Here is a 25,107-nt window from a genome sequence, read left to right on the forward strand (position 1 = left end):
AAAAAATTATGGTAATAAGGACCACATATAATTCAGAAATAAGCAAAAGAGCAAATTTCAAAGCTGCTTGCAATGTCGATCACAACTCTGTTTTTAAAAATCATATGCATAAGAAAAAAGATCAGAGGGAAACACACCAGATTGCTAACAGTGTTGAGATTACAGGTAATCTTTTTCTGTTGCCCATTTCCCAAATCTTCATAATGATAAAAAAAAAATTATACTGAATCCCCCAAAGGAATCTTTAAAAGTATGAGTCTTTTAATTATTTTCAAATGACTCTCACACCTGTTATCTCATTGCTTCTTACAACAATGCTTTGGGGGGAGTCAGTATTAAATAGTCGATATTAAATATGAAATACAGTTTATGGACTGGAACACAGATGAAGGGTTTATGACTTGCACCAAGTTACTCCGTTGCCTGGAGGGGAAACTTCGAGTGGCTCCCAGGTCTCCTGAGCCCTGCTCATCCCCTGGCTGTGGGGAATTGGATGCCCCAGCGCTCTAGGATCTCCACTCTTAAATAGGAAAAGCTGCTACCTGGGCTTTTGTCCTGTGGTCCAAAGTGGGTTTCTATGGCATAGAAGATGGACTACACACCAGAAGGTCCCCAAAGATGCATTCTCTGCCTGGGGTGCTCCTCTCACAGCCCCTCCTACCTAGCAAGGCACCAAGTCCATGGGTAAAATTCCCTAGAGATGTTCAGAGAGAAGAAGGGTAATAAGAAGAAGGAGGAGGGGGTGGGGGGAAAGGAAGGTTGTCAGGACCACAGGCTGTGTTTGAGAGTAAAGTTGGACAACTTTTCTTGACTCTAGTTTTTGGAGGGGAAGAGAGATGATTGGAATGAGTCTGTTCCTCGTGCTCTCCAATGCCTTCCTCCTGACGCCTTCCCTCCCTCCAGCTCTCTTAGGAGGGGTTGCCAGGGACTTGTAGGATGGCTTCTGCAGAAGGTCTCCATTCAAGACCCTTAGAGCTCAGCCCAGGGCTCCTCACTTCAGAAAAGATGGGGCCTTAGAGAGGGGAAGATCCTTTGCTCAGGAATACCAAAGGCAGAACCAGACCAGAACCCAGCTTCCCCCACCCCTCCCAGCCCACCCTGCACTCCCAGATCCTAGCCTGGGGCACTTAGCACTGGTCCGTCCTGCACTGAGGAGAGCCCCAGATGTGTGCCAGAGTTGTGTGGAAGGAAAATGGGGATTGCTTTCATTGTTTTCTTTGTGGAGTCCTAACCCCACTACCGTGAAGATGGTCATTCCTGAATGAAGCTCAGCTTCATCCACAACTCTTTGCCACTGACTACGGGGACAGAATGGGCTCTGGGAGAGATTTCAGGGGTATCCCCAGCATGCCTCCTTTGATTCATGATTCATGATACCACTACTGAGGACTGGCTGTGTGCCTTATCCTCAGTGAATCCTTATGTGTTAGATGCTCTTACAAGGGCCATTATTCAGCTGAGGAAACTTAGGCACAGAGAGTGAAATGACTTATCCAAGATGACACAGCCACTATGTGCTGAATCCAGAATCAAAGCACCACCTTCCACATTTCAGAGCTTCCCCGTGTTTCCTGAGGAAGCAGACTCTTAAATTAGTAATCCCCGCATTCAAATTCACTTTATAGAAAGTGTGGGCTTTGGAAAGCAGAAGAAAGAAGGAAAAAAGTCTACCCCACACCTTTTCTGGGGTGAAGTGGGTTGAGCCAGGAGGATAGAGCTGCTAGTACCCTGACTGATTTTAACTTGTGTTTCACTTGCCTCTCTAGAGATCTGTGAGCAAATACAATCTTGAGGTTTGATGAAGAATAATGGGGGTGGGGGAAGGAGTGGGAAGGGACTGTTCCCTGGACTAAGAAACTGTTAAAACCTTTAAATATCTCTTGAACTTTTTTTTTTTTTCCTCTTTTGGCTCCCTGCAATGTTTTGATGTTGAGATTCGGTTGCCACAGTGGGCTGTTTTTAGCTGCCTAGTTCCATCCCCTCCCCTTTTAACTTTTTTCCCTTCCTTTTGCACATGCCCCAACATGAAGTTTCCAATTCTTATCTCACTCAGCAAAACATACTGGGGCTGGTCTGAATGTAGATTCCCCAGGCAGTTCTCCAGCGTAAAACCTCAGCAATATTCAAGTCTCTGCTTAACCCTCTTTCACTGAGGATTAACCCCTGAAATAACCCTACCCAGGGCTTGCTTCTCAGGGAGGGGAGAGGCATTCTTTTCCTTTGTGTAGAGAAGCAGTTTGGTCTGGGAAGCTTTTCTTGCCCCTCCTCTAGATGATACCGAGTGTACAGGCTGGACAACGGTGGGTCCAAAGTCAGGGTAAAATGAGGACGCACAGAACTCATACTGATCACGCCTCGGGGGCACACACCTTGGGGCTCCCTTCCCCTGCCCTTTCCCAGTCTCTCTTCGATTAGGCAGATTTCACGGCTCTCCTGGGGGCTGGAGGCAGGGAGGCAGGCAGCGGCCGCTTTTGTTTTCCTTGGATAGGAGTCTCATTCACAAGGGGGTGGACTGACTTCTCTGTCAAGATTCTTATCGCTTTTGGAGTTTCAGTGGGAGAGCGAGGCTCAGACTTCTGCGAACAGCTGACAGCATTTCTATCCAGGTGTGACTTGGGGATTCAAAACCAAGAATTATTAGAATGAAGCAGATTTAATAAGAGGAACGGGAGGCACCACGGTAATACCGGCGGTTGTGAACTTCTCTGTCTCAATTACCCTTCTCGTGCATTGTTTTGTGGAGGCTGGTCTAGCTGTTTGTTTACCTACACCCGAAGCCGAATTTCCCCTTAACGACAGGACCAAAACCTCCACAAATCTGGCTTGGGTGTATTAATGGAATCCTAGTTTAAAATGTAAACTGATTAAAGATTCCTGTAGGCATTTCACAAAGGAAAAAAAGCCGGGGGGGGGCGGGGGTAGCTTTCAAGTGTTCTCCCCCATTTCCTTGTTTCGCTTTATAATGGTGCAATTTATTCGAGGGCAGCGGACAAGTAGATAGGAAAGATATGTAGATAACCTCAAATAACTTTCATGTGAATTTACAAACGCCTTTCCTTTTGCTCTCGCGGTGTTCTAGGGGTTGTGCCGACACGCCCCGGGGTCTACCTGCCAGCCCGGGCTTTACCTGCAGGTGCGTGGTTAGGAGGGCGGAGTGTAGGAGCGTGGGGTGAGGCCAGGAGGCCCGTTACCAGGGTGAAAAGTAAAGCAAAAACAACGGCCCCACTCTGGCCGTGTGACTTCGCTGGAAACCCGGTGAGGTCCCGGGCAACATCCCGGGATCCTGCGTGGAACCTCTGGGCTCCCGGACGGCCCGGGGGCGGGGGGACTTCCAAGGCGGCTCTCCGCGTTGTCCTGGGCCCCGAAGCTTGGGGGGTGTCCCGGTGAGGCTCGGATTCGGGGGAGAGGAACCTGGGTGCGGGGGACTCAGTTTTACCTGTAACTCTGAGGGTATCTATGCCAGGCTGCTGGGCAATCGGAGAGGCTGGGGAGAGGGACAGATTCCCCGAGGGTGCGGGACTGTGTGTGTGTGTAAGGCAGAGAGAGACAGAGACAGAGACAGAGACAGAGACAGACAGCCCCCCTCCTTCACGACTGTTAACACCCGAGGGCTGCAGGTGCGGCGGGGCTGCGGGAGAGATCTGGGCTCTGAGAGCCTTCTAGTTCCTACCCCAAATTACCAAACTATGGCCTTGGGCCGTCTCCCTCCCTAAAGGCAGCTGGAAGCAGGTGCCCCTACACCCCACGGGCGCGCACGGGTCTCCCTCCCGGGCGGTAACGAAACATGGCTGGCCACACTCGCGTTCATCTATATTAGTCCGTGAGCAGTTGACAAGGTCTCTGGTTCTGCCGGTATCGAAGCCTAGACAGCTGAGGTCGGGGAATCGGAACTGGGAAATCGATTTTAAGGTTCAAATCCAGTTCCACTGAAGGCTCGGCTAGAATCTGGGCCACAAGACCCCGCCCTTCCCGCCACCGGCTTTAGGGCGAAAAGGATTTCTGCTGCGGGGCCTTATTTCCGCTGCAGTTAGTGCGTCCCCAGTCCAGTCCGTCCGGTCCCAACCCAATCCTCTCTGGGCGCAGAAAAACACAGGAAAGCCGAAGATGGGTTTTCCCTCAACACTGCCAGAGAGCGAGGCGACCCGCGCCCCGTCCCGCCCGCGGACACTAAAGCACCTTTTCTTTACTCCTCTCCCTGGCCTCTAGGCTTCAGCCTTACTCTTAGCCCCTCTCTGAGTTGCCTCTGATTTTTCCAGGTCGCTAATCTTTTCACGGGCTTGTTCGTTTCGCTGTCAATTTCAAACGCTTTGGGGTTGTTAAAAAAATCCTAACCCCATAGGGTCCTACCACTAGGCCTGGCCTCAGAGTCGGGTTCCCAACCTGCCGGGAGACGGTTCCGCGTGTGCGCCCCTGTGGGGTGTGCCGGGGCTGCGGGCGTGGGCGCACAGAGCCCGCGGAGCTCTCCGCGCTTGAGTTAAATCACAGACTTCTCACGGTCCCCGCCACAGAGGTCACCCCCGGCGGGTAACGGTGTGGGTTCACCGTAGGGGTGCCTTTGAGCACTTCTCCCACACTGGGGAATAATCCTTCTGTTCCTATCCCGTCCCCTACTTGAGAAGGAGGCTTTTGACTGCGAAGGGAGTATTTTCACGAAGCGCCAGAAAATGACCACGCATTTTAGAGAAAGGTCGCTGCTCGCTTCCAGCCTCACCTAGTCTGGGCAGCGGCCAGGACCCGTCTCTCCAAACTCCCCCCTCCGCAACTTAGCGGAGGGAGAGATGCCAGCGCGGTGGAGTCATGCCGCTGGCTTGGGCACCATTGGCTCATGCCTGGAACACGCAGCGGCGAGTACGCACATCTGGCGGCCAGCCCGGGCGGCTCCGGTCCTGATATGGAGAGAGAGGGCGGGCGGGTGCGTGTGTCCCGGCGTGCGAGGCCGGGAGAACGCTCCCCGGCCGGCTCCTCCCCGAGCTTGCATCACCGGTCCCTCTTTTCCCCTCCTCCTCTTTGGCCCCTCCTCTCCGGCCCCCACCCCACCCCGGCTTTCGCCCAGCCTAGTTCGGCTGGTTCTCGGGGGAAGCTATTAATAGCATTACGTCAGCCTGGGACTGGTAACCCGGAGAAGGGCGCGCCGCCAGCCCGAGGGCTATAAAAGGGGTGATGCAACGCGCTCCCAGCCACAGGCGCACGCAGCGAGGCGCGCACTGCACAGCGCTCTCCCCGCGCCGCCGCTCCAGCGGACCCGCCAGCCCGCGCGCCGGCTGTGCGCCCTCTGTGCTCGCCCGCCGGCCCCACAAACAGCCCGACCCCACCCCGACCCCGCCCGCCCTCCGGACCCTGGGCGCCCCGAGTGGAGCCAGGAGGTGAGCGTTGGAAGCCGAGTGAGCGCGGCAAGGGTGGCTCGCTTTCATTCTCTTTGCGCCCCTCTAGTAACCAGTCGCCGGCCCCTGCGCCCACCCCCGACACTTGCCCCCCGCCTCTGGCTTCGAAAGAACTCTGGCTGAACTTCTCCCAGCCACCACTGCTTCTCGGCGCTTTAGAAACTTTATTGCAAAGAACTTTCTCTTTTGACCTGGGGCGCGAAATGCTCCTGGCAACCGAGAGGTCGGGCTCCCGCTCCTCCACTGGCGTCGGAGCACAGCTCCTCTCCGCCCTTGCGTTTACTTACCCCCTGGGAGCGGTCGACGGGTGGTGGGTGCTCAGGGTGTCCGAGCCTATCGGGCTCGCCGACCGGCTCCATCCCTTGCTCGGTGCGCGGGCACTGCCACTTGCGAGCCCAGCCTTCCCGAGAGGCGCGGAGGCCGATGCTCGCGGAAGGGCTGCCCCAGAGGCGGAACGGAATGAATGGGGAAGGAGCGGGCGAGCCGGGGTCGCGCGCGCGGCCGCTGGGGGTCGCCCTGCCCGCCCCGGAGCACCGGGAGGCAGGACAGCGCCGGTAGCCCGGAGCGAAAGTTAGTTGGGTAAGTTTACAGAGGTGGCGCGCGCTCATGTGGCTGCCCCAGGGCAGAAGGCGGAGAGGCTCCCGGCACAGATGCCCAGTGTCTGGGCCGGAGACTTCCTGTCCCAAGTTTCTCACACGCTTTTCTCTAGTACCTGTGACTCAAGCTCTGGCTCTTCCTCTGGCGTTTCGCGGATTTCTCTGCTTTCCATCGGGGAGACCCACCGTGGGGGGAAGCGACAGTGCGAAGCCAGTTCAGGTAATTGAGAGACTGGCTCTGTGGTCTAGGGGGCAGGACCCTGAGAGCTTACACTGCACTTGATGTCCTGGGCCTCGCTCAATATCCCCAGCTGGGAAATGTGGGCATATAGACACTCCTGGCCCCTCTGCCTGTTTGCGGGCACGAGGTGGTGGTTGGACTGGACAACCGTTACGGTCCTGTCTGGACGAAGGTTTTCAGATTCTAGGGGGGTGTAATTGAAAGACAAGGGACGGATGAGGGGACTTGAGTGACTTGAATGAAGGGGCTTGGACGTCACTGGCCGGCCTCCGAGGCAGTGGGGGAAAAGGGACTTCTTTTGTGGGGCATCTCTTCCCTTCCCCACGTTCTTTCCACTGGAATGGTTCTCCTTCTCTGCTCCCCCCCCACCCTCTTTTCATCTGATCGAATCACTTCCTTTCCTTCTATTTTCTTTTCCCTAATTTCATTTCCAAATCGCACATGCTTTCTTACAAATAAAGGAGCTGCTAATCCCTTGATGGAGGCAGAAAAAAAAAAATTGGGTGCTAGAAAATCTGGGTGCTCTCTTAATGCACTTGTTTCAGTGTGGGTGACGGTCACATGTTTGGGGCCTCTGTCTCTTAACTTTAAATGAAGGAGAAATTGGTATAACTGTCCCCCTGTTTTGCATGTAGCATTTGTTGTAGAATAATGCTACTGCTTTGAGGATATCCTGGATGAAGACTGGGGTGGGGGTGGGTTTTAGTGTTATTATTGTCTGGGTGGTTTCAGAGGTAACACCACAGGCAGCATCCGAGGCACACAGTGTGACTAATATACAGTACCCAGCACCTGTGGCAGCTGTTGGAGCCTCCAGATCCTTCCTATTTTAACCCCACCATTCTCTCTCCCCCTCTTGGTCTTTTCTCCCCATTGTCCCCTTTCTTCCCTTCCCTGTCTTAGTCCTATCAAAGCCTCCTCTGTGGTGGGTACAGGTTCCTAGGACTATTGACCCTTCATCTACCTGGCCAATGGCTCTGTTCTCCATTTGCCTTGTTGGTTGATCCTCGCGGTGTTGAATCTCTGTTGGTGATGAAGCAAAATGAGCAGCAGGTGGATGGTCAACAGCTTGGCCTGGGCTGGGCCACTCGCCAGCTTTATGGCCTTGGGCAAGTCACTTTACCTTCCTGGACCCCATTTTACTCAATTACAAAATGAAGATTTGGCCTGGACGACTCTAATATTGGGTGTTCTATCCCATTGGATAGAGCTCATGATTTCTTCCCTTTTCAAATGGGCTGGGCATGGGACAGGGTCAGTGGTTCCAAGTGTTACTCAGCCTGGGGAAGAGGAAGTACATAGCCAGGACACGACAGGAACCGGAAACGGTTTCATGTGTGAGACCTGGTCATTTCTCAAGTACTTAAGACCAGTGGGGACAAGCTGGGGCCAGCAAATAGTGGGGTGGAATTGATCTGGTGCACCAAGAGCCCAGAGGTCAAGGTGCAAAAGAAGCTGTCTGTGACTGACCTGAATTTCTTGAGGGTTCCAGTTAATTCATGATTAGTGGGGCTCAACTTCATTGACAGCAACATTATGAGTCCCCCCTGAAATGGGGAAAGTGGAATCACAGTAATAATGGCTACCCAGGATGTGTGTAAATCCACCTTCACATATCTCATATGATCTTCCTGACAGCCCTGGGAGGGAACTGGGGCAGGCGGTATTGGTCTCATTTTACATATGAGGTGACTGAGGTCCAGAATGCATGCCAGCGGGTGCTCAGCGTGTGAGTGGTAGTGATAGGCCTGCAAGCGTCATCTCTGTCTGTCCTGATGTCTAGCCTTACACCTACAACTGCAGTGTCTATATACCTACTTCCAGTGGGCCAGGAGAAAGACCAAGACAGGAAGTTAGTGAAAGAACTGGCTACCTACTATAAGATGTTTTATGAGCAGTGCTTAGTGGAAAGAGATGAAAATTAAAAGTGAAAATTCAAGGTAGTAGCAGCTACTAGGAAATAAAATCTGGGAGCTGAATTTCCAGTTAAAGAAATATATGAGTGAAGTTTCACTTTCTTGGAAATGATGAAACTACCGATTGTATGACACGATTTCTGATTAGAGATAATGAGAAGCAAAATGCAGGTTCTTTGTAATAAGTCTAGACAATTTTAAGGTCAGTACAGAAAGTCAGCTCAGAAAATCCTCTAAAATTTTTTCTTCAAAGGGGGATGTTCAAGGGTCTCAACTTTCTTAAAAACTGAAGGTTTAACTTCATTTTTCTTGTAGGGGCACAGCCTGAGTCTAGGCTGATCACATTTTAAGAGAATGAGGCAACAAATAACTGGAAAGTATCTCAAGAAACTGAACTTTAGCTGAGTGCAGGAAAAACCCAAATCGTTACAGTTACAACTGCTTTACTTTCTGAAAGGCTTTTAAACATTTTTACAACCTGTTTCCATCCTCAAGTAAGCCCACCCAATGCTTTTCATAAAAACATTCCATACCACTGGCATTCTTCAGTTTCTTTCATCAGGACTGCTGACTTTACACTAAGAAGGGGGGAAAAAAACCCCACACAGCAGACCCCAAGCCCTGAAAGCTCATTAATAAACTTGGGAGGTGAAATGGATCTACGCTCAACTGTGGTGGAATTCAAACTGCCTGTGCAGAAGGGAGCCATGCCGTCCTTCAGACAAAGGCCAGCCCAGTGGTAGCTCTGAAATCCATCCCTGAACTACTGCGTTTTTAATAACGTTGGAAAGGGAGGGAAAACACAACTGCATGGGAGAATCTTAAGCCTCTGGCTTTGGAGAGCTGGTTTCTCAGAGTTTATCGGAAAAGTCTCCTCCCCGCATCCTAAGATTACAGGATTCAACTGATAGAAGAATATCAGTTCTGACTCATGACATAGGGCTTTGGGAAGAGAATCACATACGTTTCCTGGGTTTCTCTGAATAGTCAACAATGGTGGTGTTCATTGGCCTGGAATTCTTGCCACCATCAGTGTATCTTGGATCTTAAGGGGGATGTAGAGGGGATGTACAGGGTGTTGTATTCAGAAGCGTCTGAGATCAAAGACAGTGACCAACCACCCACCCACCTGGACCCCACAGAGCATCTGTTGGGAGAGCCAGCCCTGGGCTGGACAGATCTCTGGGAGGCCCAATAATAACATATTTCCTAGTTGCATTATATTTTCCAGGGCATATTCAGGTATTATTTCTTCAATGCCTTGCACAACTCTGGGAAAATAGGGTGATTGTTTTTAGACTTCTTTTACAGAGGAGAGAGAAGGCTCTGGGAGGTAAGATGATGACGCATAAGGAAGTGAGCCTCAAATCTTGATGTTCTGACCCCAGACTGGGAATTCCTAAATGCAGGCAGCAGTCTGAGTGTGCACCCAGGCAGAGAAAGCTCAGGAATTCAATACAGAATTCACATTTTCCCCATGGCTCTTTGCTTAGTCTCCCTTCCATCACTTCAGTTCCAGGACCCTCACCCATCCCCATGCCTACTCCCAACCCTCCAGAAAAGTTTGCTCTGGCTTTTTGTTTGCTTTTACAATTTAGAATAATATTCTATGTTCTGTAAATTAAGGGCATGAGTTCTGGAGTCAAACTTAATTCCAAATCCTGACGCTGCCTCATACTAACTCTATGACTTTGGGCAAATTATTTAGCTTGTCTAAATTTTAGTTACTTCATCCATAAAATGGGACTAGGACCTAACTGGGTTCTCATGAAGATTAAGTGACATAAGGCACATAAGGTTTCTGGAATGAAGGAGGCACTTGTGAAATGTTAGCGACTTGCCAAAGGGCTTCTTTTCTGTCTGGATTTAGCTAATGACCTCAGGTCCCCAGGTTGAGAGGGATGCTCCAAGGGGACCGCCTGCCCTGAGAATCCCCACATTCATCGCCCCTGGAGAACTGAAAGCAGGGATGAGGGGGGATGGCCACTGCTGGAGGGAGTATACAGCAGGAAGAGATTTATGGAGGGCTATTCCAAACTGGGGCCATGGAACCATTACTATTTCTGCCCTTTCTTGCTTGCTTTTTTTTTGTCCCTTTGTCTTCCCTGGGCTGTAGAAGGATAGGGGGTAGATGGGACCTCAGAGGCCATTTGATTTAACCGCCCCTTCCTCATTTCATGTATTCAGTCGGATAGTCTCCAGCAGTCAGCAGGCATTGGGAGAAGCCGGTGCCAGGGGCTGGGTCAGGCTCTGGAAAGAGCAACAGTGGAGACTCCATCCCGGTGCTGTAGGAGTTCCCAGACATTTGTCACATAAAGGCTGAGACTCAGAGAGCTCGGGTCACACCACTCCTTAGTGCCAGAGCCAGTCCCAGGCCCCCTCTGAGCCCAGCCCAAGCCCTTCCAAACATCACAGGGCTGAACAACACTCCCCAAAAGAGGTCCAAATTCTGAGCTCCTCACTTTCCTTTACTCTGAGGTCTTTTGCTTCACCAACCTTTACCTTAAGAAAGGGCTACTCTAGTCCCTTGTGACCTGAATTCCCACACCCCAGCCAAACTGGGACGAAGAAATGCACCTGCTACGGTTACTGTCCTTATTCTCAATGACTTGGATCCAACTTCCCAAGGGGGAAGCTTCAGAGAGATATTTGCTAAATTCAAAGGCCCCCCACTCCTTGCTTTTACTTCCACTCACTGATAGATTTAACTTGATTTCAGATACCTTCCAAGTTTTTCTTTCTTTTTTTTTGAAAAGGAGACTGCAAATGGGGTTACATAATAGTCTCACTGATTTTTTTTTTTTAACGCTCTTCCTCTTTCAGGACTGTTTGAGGCTACATTTGCATATATGCACACCAGCCAATACTAATAGCTCTTGTGAATTCAGAATAGCCTGAAATGCCACCCCTTATAAACTTCAACTAGGCATTTTATCCACATCACTGAGCTGTGTATTTTAAGAACCTGTTTTACTCAAGATGAGGATGGTGTGAAATGAAAACAAAGCAGAAGGCCGAGGGCTAATGGGACCTTCTTCTGGGGGTGGGGCTCAGGTATTGGAGGTCGCAGGTGCGGGGGGGTCCTTGATGCCATGCCCCCAAATCCCTGAAGTAGTTTGGGTTTTGATGTGTCTTTCAGCAAAATGATGCTTCAACACCCAGGCCAGGTCTCTGCCTCGGAAGTCAGTGCCTCTGCCATCGTCCCCTGCCTGTCCCCTCCTGGGTCACTGGTGTTTGAGGATTTTGCTAACCTGACACCCTTTGTCAAGGAAGAGCTGAGGTTCGCCATCCAGAGCAAGCACCTCTGCCACCGGATGTCCTCGGCGCTGGAGTCAGTCACCGTCAGCAGCAGACCCCTCGAGATGTCAGTCACCAAAGCCGAGGTAGGTTCTCCCAGGGGTGCCCTTTCTTCCTGCACTTACTTATTACACACCTACCATGCGCCAGGCATGCTCTAGGCAGGGGGCTTCGGCCATGAATAAAACAAAATCACTGCCCTCACAGGGAGCTTACCTTCCACTGGGAGGAGACAGACAACACACAAGGTAAGTAAATCCATAAAAGACAGACAGGCAAAGGAGAAAAATAAAGCAGCAAAGGGGGACAGGGGAGTGGGGTAGGAGTGGGGTTGCTGTTTTAAACCAGGAGTTCAGGGGAGGCTTCACTGATAGAATCGCCTTTGAGCAGAGACTCGAAGGAGGAGCGGATAAGGGCCATATGGGTATCTGGCAAAAGATCAAGAATAAGGGCACTGAGGGAGGGGCGTGCTGAGGGCAAGGAGGGCCAAGTGGCTGGGGTCACGTGTGGGGTGGGGAGTGAGGCAGGCGCTGAGCTCACGGGTGGAGGCCAGATCACGTTGGGTGTTGTAGGCTATTGTAAAGACACGCCGTGTACTCAGAGTGAGGTGGCGAGCCCCTGGGAGGGTTTCTGAGCAGAGGAGCAACATGGTCTAACCTGATATTCCTAAATGATTACCCTAGCTGTCGAGTCGAGAATGGGCAGTACGAGCGAGGGCAGAAGCAGGGTACCGACACGAGAGGGTCTGCATCGGGACGAGGGCCGTGAGGTGCCGAGAAGTTGTCAGCTTCTGGAGCTGTCTTGATGGTACAGCTGATTTCCCGGAGTCATACATCGGGTATGACTCCAAACAGGAGTCAATGGTGACTCCAAAATTTCTGGCCTGACCAGCATTAAAGATGGAGAGCCTATTTGCTGCTGAGGTTGGGACTGCAGGACATTGGGTGGGACAAGAGCAGGCATCCATCCTGTTCAATGCCCCAGTGGAGGTGTGAAGGAGGCAGTTGGATACGTGGGTCTGGAGCTGAGAGGAGAGTCAGGGCCAGAGATACAGAGTTGGAAGCCATCAGCGTATGGATGGTATTGAAAGCCATGAATCTGTCTGTATGAGATCACCTTCGGTGTCCAGTTGTTCTGAAGAAGCAGAGAGTGTGGTGATTGTTTTCATCACTACGAGAACCCAGGTGGCCAGGCTGTGGAGCAAGGACCAGTAGGCCATGCTCACAGCCTCGGTACAGGTTCTGCTCCAAGTTCACTTCTGTCTCTGACGCTTGTGCTGTTCTCCACTCGGCAGCCTTTTATAAGACACCTGGAGTAACAGGCATGGTGAGAAGTCTGGGAGGTGCTTGCTGGCAATGCTGTGGTGGTTCGAGAACTTCAGAGCTGAGGTCTCAGCTGTTTTGTCGGCCTCCCCCTCATGGATGAAAGATGGGAGTGTTTCAAGCTCACTTAACTGGCATGGTCACTGCCTTTAGGCAAGAGGTAGTGGACCTGGCCAGAAAAGAACTGAGTTTTAAAGGAAGTTGGTTAGGAACCTTTATGATTCTATGAAAGGGGGGGCAGGTAAATAATGACTCCTGTATAGAACTGATCTAAGGGTTAAATGAGATGGCATTTGTTAAGGGTCTAGCAGAGGGCCTGGCTGAGTGTTAGCATTCAGTGAATGGTAGGCAGGACTACTATATGATGCTATATCCTTAAGGCAGCATTAGGGACATTGGCTGTACCCCCAGTTAACCTCAGGGCAAGTCACTGGTGCCCCGTCCAATACTGGAAAGTGCAGGGTGGGAACATGGGACACTCAAGGAAAAAATTTAAACATTTTTTTCTAATTAAATCTTGAAATTACAGGATGCAGTGGAAGTAGTGGGGTGCCATGGAAGGAAGGAAAACATTTTGGAGGGATATTTGGAGGGTTCTCCAGAGCAAGAAGCAGGCAGCCAGCTTCATGGAAGCAGTCTTAAAGTCATCCAACTCATGTATTGTGATTTTTTTGTTCATCAAGTGACCTTCTGATCTTAGGTCAGGTTAACAAGTAGATTTTTCTACTGGGAAGAGAATGTACCAAATGACCTAGTTGAGTGTTCTGGTCTCCTTGGTGGCTGTAATTCTCAACTTAAGGCACTGAGCCTGTGAAACCCACGGGCATCCTGTTATCTGGGCAGCGTGAGCCTCCTCCCCAGATCCCAGGCACCTCTGGGAATGCAGCACAGTGGAATGAGGCAGCTGTGGCCAAGAGAGGACACAGGACCGGGAGCCACAGGCCTGGGTTTTACATCCAGTGTTGTAGCCTACTGGTCTGCTGACCATGAGCTGGTGATTCCTGGGCCTCCCTTGGCACATTACTTTTGGCCACTCTGTGCCTCATTTGCACATCAATAAAGTGAGGGGATTGATCTAAATGGCCTTTAGAAAGGCTTTTCCATGTCTGACACTTTGTGACTCTGAGATTTGCTCTACTTTCAAGTACTTCCTTTTATGAGAATACTTTGAATCCTCCCCCCCACCACCCCGTCCAAAAGTATCTGTAGAGTTAGTTGCAAAGGAAATTCTAGACTTGCTGAATTCTTAATGAAGACATTGATGATGAGGTTAATGATGATAATAACCAAAGCTTCCATAGCACCTAAACCCTGTGCAGAGGGCTTTACATAGGTTAACTAATTTGACCCTCATCACAACCCTATTGGGTAGGTAAGATTATTGATCCCATTTTACAAATGAGGAAACTGAGGCTCAAAAGAGCATAGTAACTTGCACAAGGTCTCACAGCTAACAGGCAGTGAAGCTGAGATTCAAAGGTAGTTTAGTCTAAACCCAATGTCCGCCTATGTGGTTCTAGGATCCAAGACATAAAAGGTAGAAATGTCTCTCATCGTATTTCCCCCTTGGGCTTTGTTTCCCTATGTTGTAAAGCCTCCATCTCAGCCCAACCTTAAGTCAGTGTCATCTAATCCAAAGTGAGAGGTGAGGTGATCGTGGCGTCCCAGGATCTCTTTGATTTGCAGTGAGGCTCCTATGGCCTTTCCTCCTGTCTGGAGCAGTGACAAGTGACATGACAAAGTTCTGACATTAGTGGCCTAAACCATCACCCACTCTGCGTGCTTCACTCCCGCTGGACTCTGGTCTCTGAGCCAAGTCCAGCAGCCAGACTTTGCTCGCTCCCCATCAGTCCAGAGGCGAAGTCAGGATCAGAGTGAACTTCACAGAGGACCAGATGGTAAAGCAGGACAGGGTTTTGTTCTCTGAGGATCGCAGGGCTGGCTCAGGGTGGGGCAGAGAGGAAGAGATCAATATCAACTTGGATGAATCAATGGATGGTTCTAGTTCTCCACCCACAGGTGGCACCAAGCCATGGGCTGATAACGCCACTTTGGTTGGGGAATAGGCTTGGGCTCCTCTTCTCCAGGAGCTGCACGGGCTTCTCCTGAATTTAGGAAGGAGGTGCTATGATGATGTTCCAGGTGAAGATAGAGATGAATCGAAGAAGAGGCAGGGGGAATGGGTGGCAAGGTGATATTCCTGAGGTCATTCCTGGTTCTAGGGGAAAGGACATATTTACTGAACAAAATCTGTTTCTTGCTCTAGTTGATAACCAACAGTTATCAATTTGAATATCAAACTCCTATTTTAAAATCCAAATGTTTTTTAAAAGCAAAATAAATTTAATTTACTAATATTGCCAATATAATTTTAACTGTTCTTTGATTTTTCATTATTCTTGAGTGTGTGTGTGTGTGTGTGTGTAGAGGTTACATGCAAAAGTCTAGGGCTTTACTTCTCCCAAATTCTTTAGGGCTGCCCTGGTTTGTCAGTTTTAGCTGGAAATAAAAGGCAGTGTATTTGAGGTGGATTGAATTTCTAGCCTCCCATTAAGCTTGTGCCTCTTGAATTTTACAGGTAGCCCCTGAAGAAGATGAAAGGAAAAAGAGGCGACGGGAAAGAAATAAGATTGCAGCTGCCAAGTGCCGAAACAAGAAGAAGGAGAAGACAGAGTGCCTGCAGAAAGTGAGTGCCTGTGTGCCTTGCTCCTTCCTCTTGCTCACGCCTGTCCCCCGCCAACCTCACGTCACGTGAGGAAGGGGAGTTTGAAAGCCCCCGCCCAGAAGTGCTTTCCCAGGAAGGGCATTGGAGCTGGTAGCAGAAATGCCAGTTGCAGAACGACGAAGTAGCAAAGCTGTTAGCACAATGAATGTGACTCTGGGTGTGTAAGAAGCAGGTGTGTGAATTAAAAACCACAAGATCATCTGGTGCTCATATTCCCCCTCGGCCGGTCCATACACGTCCAGAAGCCTCTGGGTACGGGATACGTCAGTCCAGTGAAAGAGGCTTCAGTTGCCCATTTTCCTCAGGAAAGAAAGCTGCCACCTCTCATCTGGCTCACTGTGAAAAGCCTTTAATTAATCTCTTCAAACAAGCTATTTCCTTAATCTACAGGCAGAGGTTACACTTTCTTTGCTTTTCTCTCTCGTTCTTAACTCTGCAGCCCTTCTCTTTGGTGCATCCAATAGTCTGTGCTCCCAGCTGCATTCAGCCGGCTCCCCTTCCAGAAGGGAGAAGCGCCAGTGGCAACGGCATCTGCGGGCAGCTGGAGCAGGCCGTGATGCAGTCTTTCCAGTGGCTGTGTCCCCTCTCCCAAGTGTAGACAGGCCAGGGCAGAGTCTTCACCCAGGTTCCACAGGTCCCCAAGGGTTCTGTCAGTTGCTTCAGGGGGTCAGTGAAAATTAAGACATTTTGTTTATCGCTATGTACATTCTTTCTGGGGAGATGAGCTTCTCAGTGAAATCAGTGACCCACAGAAGACTAAGCACCATGAGTCTGGATTGCCTTCCAGTCCCCAAGGCCCTTTCGGGTCCAGAAGACCTGCCCATGGGCTGTTGTACTTGTGTAAAGGAGATCTCTTTGCCATTGCTTCTATTGCTGTTTCGTTACTATTAGGGTCACAACCTGCCTCAACCTTGAGTGGAAACTCAAGGCATCTCTGAAGGAGCCTCCAAGTTCAAAGGCTTCTCCAGGCTCTGGATTCTCCCAAACCTAATGCTGCTGTCCCGGCTTTGTGGGGCACTGTAGCAGGGAGCCAGCGGCCATTTCCAGCTTGATGAGCCCCGACGTGTCCCAGCTGTTACCCCTTGCCACCCAGGGGCCACCAGCAGGCCACCCCGTTCCTCATTGGCCCGTGGCTTCCCTTCCTAATCCCTCTGCTGCTTGTCCCCCAGGAGTCAGAGAAGCTGGAGAGTGTGAATGCCGAACTGAAGGCCCAAATTGAGGAGCTCAAGAATGAGAAGCAGCATTTGATATACATGCTCAACCTGCACCGGCCCACATGCATTGTCCGGGCTCAGAACGGGAGGACTCCAGAAGATGAGAGAAACCTTTTTATCCAACAGATAAAAGAGGGAACATTGCAGAGCTAAGCAGCCGTGGTATGGGGCAACTGCGGAGTCCTCATCGAATCCTCCTTTTACATCCAAAACCCTGAAGCCATTGGAGATCTGACTTCCTGTGCACCTCTTGAATCCCAGCAGCAAAGAACCATCACGGTGGGAGGGCCCTCGGTGACTTTCCACTCTACCCCAGAGTGGACTTTGGACCAGGGCAACAAGGGCATCTTTTTCCTCAACTCCAGAATTTAGGCCTTAACATCTTGGCCTTCCTTGGATTCTCCAGATGGCCCCTGGTTAGGGTCCTGCCTGCCTTTCATCTGGATTCTGCAAAAACCAGGCCTCCCACCATTAGGATTCATGCAGAAGCATCATCTGTACCCTGGGTGGGTGGGGTGGGGCCACCTCCTCTGCTGCCGCTGCCACTGTCACTTGTAGGGGACGTGGAGTGAGAATGGCATTTTGTGAAGCTGTGCGATGGCTAGGGTTGTGCTTTCTAGCAAATATGCTGTTCTGTACAGGAATTACCGTGTGCAAGGCGTTCGTTTCAAAACTAGGCGTTGTGCTCTTCTGACGTTTGCGCCACACAACACCACTGTGACTTTCTCATGACTTTCCTCAGATCTGGTTTCTGAGAATTTGGGGGGGGGGGGGGGTTTGTCTATCATATCAGCACGTGCAGTGTCTTGCAAAGTATTCAGGTGGCCAGAAGAGGTTGTCAGCCCCGGGAGAACAGAATTGTGCCAGCCTGGACTGAGTGCAGTTTTGTGCCAACAGAAAAGGCCTCTTCCCCTTGGCACCCAAGCATTAACGCACGTCCTCTGTTGCAAACTCAGTTATAATGTCACAGGAAGAAAGCAGAAACAGAGTCCAGCTTCCGAAGGGTTAGGATTCTCTGCTCAGTGACTTAGGTCAGGAATTTTTTCTAGGCCGGAAGAGCCAAAGAATATTCCATTTTCCTTTTCTTGTGGTTGAAAACCACAATCAGTGGAGATGCATTTGAAGCCAGGTGATGCCTAGGCTTTAGCATTATTAGATGTTAATGGCATTGTTTCTGTCATGCAGATGTTTGTAGAAATCGGGCCCAGAGCATTTATAGCTGTGAGACAGTCACTCACACTGGCCATGAGGACTCTGGCTACTGTCTGTTTAAATTCTGACGTTTCTGTGAAATCCTCAGAGTGTTTAATCCTACTCAGTAGTATCATTACAATTTTCTGTAAAAGAAGGTATTACTTATTTATCCTAGTATTCCTAACCTGTCAATAGAATAAATATTGGAACCAAGACATGGTGAACTTAAGTGTTGTGCTGGTTTGTGTTCTTTTAAATTGGTTGTTTGTTGAGATCTAACCATTCCCCTCCCCTCTCCTTTGGAGATGGTGGTGTAGGGGGTGGTCTTGAGCTTTAAATATTCTGCAGGTGTTGTTCTTTGTTCTCTGGGGTGCCACTAGGTGGGATTTTTGACTTTCAATCCTGTTCCTCAGTCTGTGGTTTCTGATGCTCAATTTCTCATTGACAAACCCTAGGACACAACAGCAAGCATACCCTTTAGATTGTTTGGTATTAAGATAGAATTTTGGGGGCTTCCCTGGTGGCGCAGTGGTTAGGAATCCGCCTGCCAACGCAGGGGACACGGGTTCAAGCCCTGGTCCGGGAAGATCCCACATGCCATGGAGCAACTAAGCCCGTGTGCCACAACTACTGAGCCCGCGTGCCACAAGTACTGAAGCCTGTGTGCCTAGAGCCCGTGCTCCGCAACAAGAGAAGCCACTGCAATGAGAAGCCTGTGCACCACAATGAAGAGTAGCCCCCGCTCGCCGCAACTAGAGAAAGCCTGTGCAGAGCAACAAAGACCCAACACAGCCAAAAATAAAATAAAATAAATTTATTTTAAAAAGATAGAATTTTTTTTTTTGCGGTACGCGGGCCTCTCCCTGCTGTGGCCTCTCCCGTTGTGGAGCACAGGCTCCGGATGTGCAGGCTCAGCGGCCATGACTCACGGGCCCAGCCGCTCTGCGGCATGTGGGATATTCCCGGACCAAGGCACGAACCCGCGTCCCCTGCATCAGCAGGCGGACTCTCAACCACTGCGCCACCAGGGAAGCCCAAAAGATAGAATTTTGATATAAAATCTGAATACCTCAACTACCAGTTTCTCTGAATACACAAAAGCCTAAAATGTACACCTGTTGCTCAACTTGAACCTTACAATCTGTCACAGAACTCCTCGTGTTCACTTGAATTACATCTCTTATAAGATCCAAGTTTATGTCTCATTGTTGCAAACAGGTATTTCAAATTTGGAAAAGAATGGCAGTGAGGATGGGGAGGAAGAGAGAGTATTACGTTAGACAGGATAGGTATGATAATTCAAAGAAAACAGTCCACCTAATTTTCTGGAATCTCCAGAGCATGATTCCTTAGGTCTGGAACAGAACCAGGGTCCCTTGCTCTTTCCCTGTGCACATATGTAACACTCACAGGCTGGGAATAAAAACTGGCTACTCTGCCACCAATGCCATTTTTCAGAGACATCATCGCTTCCTTGAATGTTCATGCACATGAAGCATGCCTGCTCCTTTGAACTCATGTATAGTTCCTTTAAACTATCACCTGTGACACAGGCATCCTAATTTTGCTGCTTTAACTACATATCAGGGGCAGTTCCTAACCTGCACAGAGCATCTGGGGGAAGTACCATTTACCACTTCTTTCAGGAGATAATCTATCTTCCTTGTCTTGGTGGAGGGGGATGAATTTCCTTGCACTTACATTCTGGATGAGCCACCAATCAGCCGTTATGAAACTTAAGACAGTTTTAAAGCTGCCATGGACAACAACGAATTAGAGAGGAAGGAAGGGGGAAGTGGCGATGGCAAGAAACACTGATCTGAGAAACGCATGTAAATCATCAGTGGAACTGTAAGTTCTCTTAACAAATGCATTAAAAATAGTTTTCTTTTCTGTAACCAAGTTTATGTTTCCATACTTTAAAAAGAAAGGATTAATAAGTATTTACCATCAATTTGCTTCGTTCATCTACTTTCACGTTCGACAGAGAGGGAAACCAGGGCTCTGAAATAAACTTGGATGGGATCTCTGCCAGAGTCAGACACCTGGTTTGACAAGGTCTTTTCCTTGGGCCACCACCTGCTGGGGTTGTGATGTCACAGTGGCAGGGCATGGACAACCCACCCTCCCTCCTGTCTCCCGCCCTCATCCTGTCCCCTGGCCTTTCCCTGAGATCTGGCCTGACACCTACTTCAGAATAAAGAGCTGTAAAGGGTTCTGGCCCAGGACAGGAGTTCTGGAGTTGAAACTTCCACTTTCTGCCAGGAGCTAAAATGCTATTTTCAATCTTTATCTGAATTTCTCCCACGGGCTTTAAAGAAACCCTGAAACCCAAACCCATACCAAGCTTTTCTTCTCTTCTGCATCCCATACTCTTTGGTTGTGTTCAAGCAGTTTCTCCGTGGAGTAAAGTGTTTTCATGGATTTGCCTGAGAAAAAACCTCAGAGGAGGCCGGGTTTGTCCAATGAGGATCCTTCTGAGTTCTCATGGAGGCTCTAACCCCAGAAGCTTCTCTATTTGTCTTACCGAAAACTGCTGTCAGGAAGGAATTCACACTGAAGCTTAAAGGGCCAGTTGAAACTAATGCCAATAATAGCTGACATTTATTGAGTGAGACAATATGCTCAATACTTTACATGCATTATCTCATTTAATCCTCACCGGCAACTTTTATTATCCCCAATTAATAGATGAAGGGGAGAGCTAGGTAGAATGTCCAAGGTCACATAGGTGACCTCTCTAAAGCTGGAAGCTATGTTTTTTAACTATAAAGGTTCTGAGCAGGAGTGTGTGTGTGTGTGTGTGTGTGTGTGTGTATGCTTGTGATAAAATTCACCACTGTAATTTTAGAGTGTACAATTCAGTGGTATTCAGTGCATTCACAATACTGTGTAACCATCACCACTATGTAGTTCCAAAATTTTTCATCACCACAAAAGGAAATCCTGTACTCCCCATTCTCTGCTCCCTCCAGCCCTAGGCAACCACTAATCTCTGTCTCTATGGATTTGCCTCTTCTGGCTATTTCCTATACATAGAATCATACAATATGTGGCCTCTTTCACTGAGTATAATGTTTTCAAAGTTCACCCATATTGTGACATATATCAGTACTTCATTCCTTTTTATGGCCGAACAATATTCCACTGTATGGAGGGACCACATTTTGCTTATCCAGTCATCTGTTGAGGGACAGGTGTGTGTATTTTAACAGAAAGATGGCCTTTATCCTCAAGGAATGAATCTCTATGGTGGGATTTCAAGCATAACATCAAACTGGAGATAAGAGAGTTGGCAGCAAGGGCCTTTCTCAGAACTTTCAAGTCACAATTCAGAAATCACTTGTTCTGGGACTAGCTCTGTGGGAGTGGCAATGAGGCGGGATGTCTAATGGTACATGCTCCCCACAGGTGTCAAGGCTTCCAAACCACTTCTGCCTGGTAGGGAGGTTACTACAGGACAGCATCTGGCAGGCTCTTGGAATCAAAGCGTACATCTCAGGCTACTCACCCCCCATTTCACTGGGGGAGGACATGTCATAAGAATAACTAGGTTTCCACACACAGGCTGTTGCACAAGCATAAAGGAAGGGAGGATCTGAGTGCTCCCCTGGATAATTTAATCCCCACGTCAGCCCAACTGCTGTCTTGGGTTCTCTCCATAACATATATACACACAAAAAATTAATTACGCAACTTCTAATAATGCACCAAATAGGTCTTCTTAAAGGGAGTTAAATCAGTCCAGTTTGAAAACATTTGGCTGGGCCAAGCTTTCTTTGTGAGGCTAAGTACTGTAGTGGTTCAGAACAAAGGCTTTAGAATCAGGTAGACCTACATTCAAATAGTGCCTCTGCTACCATTAGCTCTGGGAATTTAAACAGGAGATACAACCTCAATTTCTTCACCTATAAACTGGGAACAGTAGTTAACAGTACCAAACTCAGTGCATTCTTACCACCATATGTGAAGCATGCAGCATGGTGCCTAGGAGAAGCAATTTTTAATGTGATTATTAAAAATCACCGTCGTCAACGTTTACTGAGATTTTATGAGAGGACAGACTAAGGATCGCAACTGCCAACTCTACGTTATTCGATACAATTAAACCATGAGCTTAAATGGTTCAAATTTATCCCATCATCTTACATTCCTATAGATTTCATCCAGTAGCTGAATTTGGGGGAGGAAAAGAAAAAGGACCCACACAAAACTTTCCCAGTTGAAGACATTTTTATTTCGGTATGCACCTGAGTCCCTGGCAGGATAGGCCTGTCCTCCGCGGGAGGACATGTCCTCCCCCTCCTTTGGGAGAGGATGGGGGCCCTGCCCTGAGCGGGCAGCTGGGGGATGAGGCAAAGGGCTATGTGACAGCGATAGGTCACAATGAGGCAAAGGGCTATGCGACAGTGATAGGTCACAAAGGGCATCAGAGGATAAACAGGCTGTGCCAGGGGGTTAGGCTGAGAAAGTGGTTACTTCTCTCACTAGGACTGAAGTTCACCACAGCCTCTTGGGGAGATAAAAACCCAGAAGCAGAAGTGAGGGGAGGCAGAGGGGGAGCCTACCATACCTCTCTACACACTTGAAGAGATTCAGCCTGGAGTCCAGGCGCCCTACAGCGTCCCCGCTGTGATCATCTGTGCCCCTACCCACGCCCCTGCCTCTGGGAGACCCTGAGGCAAAGGTGGGGCCTGTGGGGTGGGCTTGGAAGACCTGCCATAGGGCTGCCTGTGTCTGACGAAAGAGCACCGCAGCTCGCTCTTCTGCCAGTGAGGCCGAGGGAGGGGAGAGCCAGGGGCCCACCTTAACCGCGCTGCCTGTCGTGATCAAAGGCAGCCATGAGTGGGGACTCTCTGCTCCCGTATCACACGGCCCAGAGCAGCACCGGGGTGGGCCTGTTCAACACCACCACGGGGAAGCTGCAGCAGCAACTGCGCAAGGGCGAATACCACATATTCAAGGACGCACCGGTATTCGAGAGCGACTTTATCCAGATCACGAAGAGGGGAGACCTGATTGACGTGCACAACTGTGTCTGCACGGTGACCGTGGGCATCACATCCAGCAGCCCCGTCCTCCCACTCCCAGATACCATGCTGCTGGCCCGATGGGCCACCGGCTGTGAAGAGCACGCTGAGCACAGCCAGGCCGCCAAGGGCAAGAGCCACGAGGCTGCAAAGACCTTAGAGCTCACCAGGCTCCTTCCCTTGACGCTCGTGAGCATCTCCACTCACAATCGTGAGAAACAACAGCTGCGCGTGCAGTTTGCCACTGGCCGCTCCTGGTACCTGCAGCTGTGTGCCCCTCTGGACGCGCAGGAAGACCTCTTCACCTCTTGGGAAGAGCTGATTTACCTCCTGCGACCACCAGTGGAGGGTCTCAGCTGCACCTACGCCGTTCCAGCCTGGGACATGATCTGCATGCCTGTGTTCGAGGAGGAGGACGACGGCAGGAGCCCAGCAGTGGAGGATTTCCAAGGAAAGTGGGATCAGGACCACGTGAGCATCTGCAGCCTCCACACGTGCTCTGAGCTGGCCGGGGCCACGTCCGCAGCTTTTGCTGGTGGGGAGGGGATCCAACTGGACTCCCACAAGCCCGATACCATGCCCGATGTGGCCACTGCAAAAGCAAAACCTACAGCGCTTGACAAAGCGTCAGCATCGCGGGCAAGGACAAAGGTGGAGACAGCGGGGGTGGCAGGAGGCACCGCAGCGGGTGCTTTGAGCGTGGCAGTGATCAAGTCTCCTGCCCCTGAAGAGCAGAGCATGGCCACAGCAGCCACAGCCAGCAACGGTCCAGGAGGAAGCAAAACCAACATAGCCACTGGGGGCACTGCCAAAACATCCCTGAGGAGCAGGAAAACGGTGCTGCGAACAATTCAGGGTATGCTTGGCAGGTGCCGCGAGCTATTCAGGGTATGCTTCCAGCACGTCCACCAGCCTCTCCCCAGAGGCCGGCGTGACTGTGGTCGGAGCAGAACCCACCGGCAAGACTGCTGAAGGAAGAGCCGACGAGGAGGACGAGGGGACCCTCATCTCCACCTTGCCACAGGAAGGCAAAGTGAGTGAACAGGATGGCAGCTCACAGAGGGTGTCCCAGGTCCGCAAGGGAAGAAGGGAGAGAAGGGAGCACTGGGGAGAGGACAGAGCTCTTACGAGCCCCTCGCTCTGCAGTTCAGTGGAAAGCCACCACAAGGCAGCGGGGAACAAGACCATCCAGAAAGCAGCTGGCCTGTGCTCAGGCGGCGGCAGAGCCACTAGCGATGACCAAAAGGACAAAGACCACGGCAGCCCGGGGGGCAGCGAGCAGGGCACTGCTCACAAAGGCATCAGCCGTGCTCCCATCACCAACGAGTCCAGGACCTCGCACAAATCGGGCAGGAGCTTATCTACAGCGAGTTCAGGTCCCACCACCGAGAGACTCAGCAGGATCAGCTCTTTCTTCAGGAACGTCAGAGCCAGTCTCACTACAAAGACAGTGGCCTCCTCACACAATAAATATGTGAGCATCCTGGCGAAGCCAGTGGAAGGGACCCAAATGGAGGCCATCGTAGAGACAGCAGAGAGTGGCCAGGGGCTGGAGATCACTGGAGGTGTGACATCTGACACCATGGAGCCAGTGACCGCTGAAGCCCATCAATAGGACCTAGAGCTGGGAGCTGCAAAGGGGACCAGGGCTCAGGGAAATACCCCTGGAGAGCCCATTTCAGCTTCCTCACTGCAATTTAAATAAAAAAACAAACAATCTGAGAATGCATGCAGTGTTTTGTCTGAATTTCTAGGTCCCGAAGCCCAGCCATAGCCTCACAGTGGATTCTGTGATGTCAGCTGTGCCACAGTCTGAGACCCAGTGTCCAGTCAAGGGCAGCCCCACCTCACACACATGCTCAGCGCCAACAGCAGTGCTGCATCTGGCCTCCACTCCTTTCTGGCTTTGCCCCCCAGGGCCATGGCTCAAAGTCAGACTATGGTCTGGGAAGCTCTCCTTCACTATCCCCCTATGCTTTTTATAAACGCTTATTCCCCAGGAAGGTCTGTAAACAAAGCAAGAACAGGACTCACGTCCCTACTTGGGCTATTCAGTGGACAGAAAAAAGTATTAGCTAGCAATCAGAACAGCAAGCACTCTCATCTAGACTTAGCCGTTCCCTGCCCAGGTATATACCCTGGAGAAACACACATGTTCTTAGAAACAACTATGAGAATGTTTATAGCAAAA

The 25,107-nt window shown here is 50.3% G+C and overlaps 2 protein-coding genes across 2 annotated transcripts; both read left to right on the forward strand.

Annotated features, from left to right (window-relative positions):
* Nucleotides 1–5,195: 5,195 nt before the first annotated feature.
* Nucleotides 5,196–17,171, forward strand: ATF3 (activating transcription factor 3). Its single transcript, XM_082833724.1, has 4 exons — nucleotides 5,196–5,363; nucleotides 11,274–11,517; nucleotides 15,332–15,439; nucleotides 16,648–17,171. Exons 2-4 carry the CDS (start codon nucleotides 11,278–11,280, stop codon nucleotides 16,843–16,845), a joined length of 546 nt encoding a protein of 181 aa, XP_082689850.1. The 5' UTR covers nucleotides 5,196–5,363; nucleotides 11,274–11,277; the 3' UTR covers nucleotides 16,846–17,171.
* A 5,556-nt stretch (nucleotides 17,172–22,727) lies between these two features.
* Nucleotides 22,728–24,531, forward strand: GARIN4 (golgi associated RAB2 interactor family member 4; the record flags this gene model as incomplete). Its single annotated transcript, XM_082858334.1, is given in 2 exon segments — nucleotides 22,728–23,753; nucleotides 23,755–24,531. Coding segments are annotated over 2 exon segments (1,803 nt in total).
* Nucleotides 24,532–25,107: the final 576 nt, after the last annotated feature.

Source organism: Leucopleurus acutus (genome assembly GCF_964270905.1).
Source record: "Leucopleurus acutus genome assembly, chromosome: 2".
NCBI lineage: Eukaryota > Metazoa > Chordata > Mammalia > Artiodactyla > Delphinidae > Leucopleurus > Leucopleurus acutus.

Coding starts and splice junctions, on each gene's coding strand:
- ATF3 (XM_082833724.1), top strand. CDS start 11,278: ATGATGCTTCAACACCCAGGCCAGGTCTCTGCCTCGGAAGTCAGTGCC. Junction 11,518..15,331: donor TGTCAGTCACCAAAGCCGAG/GTAGGTTCTCCC, acceptor TGAATTTTACAG/GTAGCCCCTGAAGAAGATGA. Junction 15,440..16,647: donor AGACAGAGTGCCTGCAGAAA/GTGAGTGCCTGT, acceptor CTTGTCCCCCAG/GAGTCAGAGAAGCTGGAGAG.